The sequence below is a fragment of the Littorina saxatilis genome, linkage group LG11 (genome assembly GCF_037325665.1).
Source record: "Littorina saxatilis isolate snail1 linkage group LG11, US_GU_Lsax_2.0, whole genome shotgun sequence".
NCBI classification, from domain to species: Eukaryota; Metazoa; Mollusca; class Gastropoda; order Littorinimorpha; family Littorinidae; genus Littorina; species Littorina saxatilis.
The window spans coordinates 38,391,926-38,396,178 of NC_090255.1; the positions used below are offsets into that span (position 1 = coordinate 38,391,926).

Below are 4,253 nucleotides of genomic sequence, written 5' to 3' on the forward strand. Positions count from 1 at the left end.
ATACTCTCTTTATCTAAAAAATACCAAAAAGCGAAGGTAGGAGCGCTCAAGTTCCCATTGCGGCTGTTCTGTCCAATTCGCGGGGTCGCTTCGACATTTCTTTTAATCGAATTACGGTAATAAAACCGTTATTTCTAATATGCTGGCTGTTAGCAAATGATAACAGACATGTCTCACAAACAATATCAGCATTCGCCTAAAAGGCTCATGCTTGATATCTTTTTTCTCGACATGTCTGTTATCATTTGCTAACGAGTCAGCATATTAGAAATAACTCATAATATTACCAATAGCTGTCCCAATATAGACCAGTTGGTCTAAGAGGACGTTAAACCCTAATAGTCAGTCAGTCAGTCTCTCGCTCTCTCTCTCCCCCGTCGCGATATAACCTTGAACGGTTGAAAACGACGTTAAACACCAAATAAAGAGAGAAAGAAATCTCTCTCTCTCTCCCTCCCAACTCTCCCCCCCTTCCTCCCCCCTCTCTCTCCCTCCCCTCTCTCTCCTCTCTCGCTTTTTCTCCTCTCTCTCTCTCTCCTCTCCTCTCTCTCTCTCTCTCTCTCTCTCTCTCTCTCTCTCTCTCTCCAATGTAAAGGAATTAAAGGACGCCAAGGCTCACGGTACACAAGATTTGGAGAACACATACATGTACACCAACATATATTTTTGTTTGGCCTTACCATTGTTTCTATTCTAATAAGTGTATTCTTACTGTACTGATCATACTTATCACGTGTCGTGATGTCAATGTTTTCAATGTATGAGATTGTTGTGTAAAATGTAACATAACGAGTATGAGTAATTCCAGGTGGTGGGTTTTTCTGCACCTCATGTAAATGAGAATGTATGTGTACAAACAAAAAACACACAGAGATACCATGTTTGTTATCACTTATTTATTAATTGATTAAAATTTTGGAGACAACGAAGAAGAATAAAAAAAAGATTGTTGTGCTTTTATGTGTATGAACTTTTTGTTTTGGTCTCGTCGAATGAAACAGAACGATGTGAGTGCACCATGATCACCTCTCCTGAACGACTGAGAATTCCCTTGACGTATGATTTCATGGAGCGACATGGGTGGAATTTAAGACGCAGGAATGTTTGCATTGGCAGCAATAGATTCCCGTAATACTCTAAAAATGTCTTTTACACATACGCACGTACGCACACACGGATACACACACGCACACATACTTGCACACACACACAAACATACGTGCGATTTAACACACACACACACTCATACACACACACACACACACACACGCACACACACACACACACACACACACACACACATACACACATACACACACAGAAAAAACACAGCAAAGTAACGTTGTAAACTCTTTATGCTCTCGATAAAGTTGATACAGAAATACCACAAAATAATTAAACTAAAAAAAAAACAATAAACACACACACACACACACACAAACAAACAAACACTACAAAGACAAAACGGCATTTCTTCTTGCTGCGATTGTCAATGGGCACGTTTTGAGCGAATTGAAGGTAGTACGGAATCTATCTGACTGAATGACAAGTACACACACGGTACATCGGCTTACTTTACTTGTCTCAACAAACACACTAACCATTAAAATGTAACCGAGTGCCGAAACACTACGATCACCTCGGGAAGCGAAGTGCAATCAAACAGGATTGAAAATGTTAGGGCTAATTTCTTAGCCCTATAAAAACTGTTACGCAAACCCGAAGGTTTTCATGAACATACAGACAATCGGAAACCACCAGACCCTATCACAAACAGAATTCTACAATACACCGGTGTTGACTTTAAAGGCCAACAACTCGGGTGCAGAGTCTGCTGTGAAAGGAGCGGTAGCCTCCCCTGTCACAAAAACAACAAGCACAACAAACAGAGAAAAACGTGCTGCCGATGTCATATTGCTACAATTGGGAATGAGATTCTTCATATTATGCTTTTTTTTTTTTACACACACGTGTATGCGAGGTGTAAGATATGTCACTTCTACCTACATCGACAAGTCTTGACAACATTTCTGCAAAAGTTGTTGAGACCGCAAACAGAAAGCTAAGGCCAAAAAAAAAATAGGTGTGGTTACGGTAACATAGCCAAAAAAAATAGGGTAGGTAGGTAGGCAATCACTTTTTTTTATTTTTTTACTTTTTTTTCTAATGTGTACAAATTAAACCTACTTGACAGGGAAATAAGTGTGCGACACGGGCGCTTTCGCTTTCATTGCGTTTTTTGCACTCGTTCTTTTTTTTGTTTTTTTGTTTTTTTTTGACAAATGTAATAAAAAGTTATAGGATCGGCCCCTAAAAATAGGGTAGGTCGGGTTACCGTAACCACACCTATTTTTTTTTTTAGGCCTAATGCTGTCCGGCTCCTGCGGACAATGTGAATCGAATTCCCAGTTCCTCGTAGGACCAACAACAAAACAATGTCTAAGTCATTGGCAGTCGTGAAAAGAAAAGTCCGGTCGGGTAGAGATTACAGTAAAGTTTGGTACTCAATTAGAGTGACGACTTTGATATTGAGAATGATTTGTGGATGTAACGGTTCATTCGTCAAATGACGGGCGCAGTGGCGTGGTGGTAAGACATCGGCCTCCTAATCGGGAGGTCGTGAGTTCGAATCCCGGTCGCTGCCGCCTGATGGGTTGAGAGTGGAGATTTTTCCGATCTCCCAGGTCAACTTATATATGTGCAGACCTGCTAGTGACTTAACCCCCTTCGTGTGTACACGCAAGCACAAGACCAAGTGCGCACGGAAAAGATCCTATAATCCATGTCAGAGTTCGGTGGGTTATAGAAACACGAAAATACCCAGCATGCCTCCCCCGAAATCGGCGTATGCTGCCTGAATGGCGGGGTAAAAACGGTCATGCACGTAAAAATCCACTCGTGCTAAAAACATGAGTGAACGTGGGAGTCTAAGCCCATGAACGAAGAAGAAGATTCGTCAAATGATCTATTTTGTGCTGAGGCTTGTCCTGTGCACACCATATCAGGCGCGTAGCTGTAAAACTACATCAGCTGACCATTCTCGTCCAATGGTTGACCTCGCAACTTTTGTTCCGATCTCTCATCAGTCATCCATTATTTTCAGTTTGTGTGTGCACAAACTATACAATTCCTGGCTAGTTCAACTACGGTGCAATTCTACCTGAATAAAGATACCTTCACTCCGGTGTAAACCTGGTAAGATAAGACCAGGCTTTTACACTTGATAATGGAACCCTCGGAAAAAAACTCAAAAACTTGCAACAAATGTGCAGTAGCCTGGATTCTTTCTGTGTAGATTTGGAGTCTTCTGCTCAATTGATTTGACAGATAGACATGAATGTCCGTCGCAAATTCAAGTCAGCAACCCCACCCCACCCCACCCCACCCCCTGAACAGGAAGCAGCCAAGCTGTTGACTTTTGCTGTGTATTCTAGTAATGGAAAGATTTTTTTATCCAGTGTAAAAGCCTGGAATGATCTGTTGTGGTCTATGCAAATGTTTACATGGAAAGGAAGGTAGACCTAGGATGGTAAGCCTAGGACGGTATAGGCATCAGACGGTAAAGGCATCAGAAGGCACGCCTAGAAAGGTAGGTCTATCTTTAGGCCTTGGCCGCCTGTTTGTCGAGGTACTTCTTGATGTTGGGTTGGGCCTCCACCTTTGCCGTGAGCGTCTGCAGTTCTGCGTAGTCCTTTGCGGGTGTCTCCACCTTCAGCGTCTCCTCCAGCGCCTTGATGATGTCGTACACCCACACATCGGCCAGAGTCAGCTGTGAAAACATCGCGAAACAAAGGGAGGTAAGCGCTGTGAATAAATATGGCATATCACCGTCGTCCTGGAATTTGGCGTAACTCGATTCTTGGCTATTTTGATGTTCTTGTGCTTTAGACTAAGTAGATCTTTCTCAAAGAGAAACTTTCTCTCAAATACGACGGACAATACATGATTTAACATTCTTTTCTCTTTTTATCCAAACGTACGTATCAGGTACAAATATAAACACTTTTTTGTAATAAAAATAAACACTTTTTTGTAATAAATATAATCAGTTTTGGCCTTCAGCTGAAAAGCTGTCTAAAATAAGTTACGCCACCTGCCCTTAAGGCACAATGACTGAGGTCTTTTTCGTGCCACTGTGGTGACACGGGGTTGGGACATGGATACCGTCTCTAAGTCTGCACATAAAGTCGACCCGTGTCCGTCCTGGCCTGGATTCGAACCCGTGATCCCGTGACCCGTGACCCCGTGACCCC

General features: G+C 42.4%; 1 protein-coding gene across 1 annotated transcript in view; it reads right to left on the reverse strand.

Annotated features, from left to right (window-relative positions):
* Positions 1–1,337: 1,337 nt before the first annotated feature.
* Positions 1,338–4,253, reverse strand: part of LOC138980422 (glutathione S-transferase 1-like) — a 10,479-nt gene continuing 7,563 nt past the window's right edge. Inside the window, exons 5-6 of the mRNA XM_070353290.1 lie at positions 2,365–3,769; positions 1,338–2,062 (exon numbers count right to left, since the gene is read on the reverse strand). Coding sequence (XP_070209391.1) covers positions 3,602–3,769 — 168 coding nt within the window. The 3' untranslated portion in view covers positions 1,338–2,062; positions 2,365–3,601. The remainder of the gene's footprint in view (positions 2,063–2,364; positions 3,770–4,253) is intronic.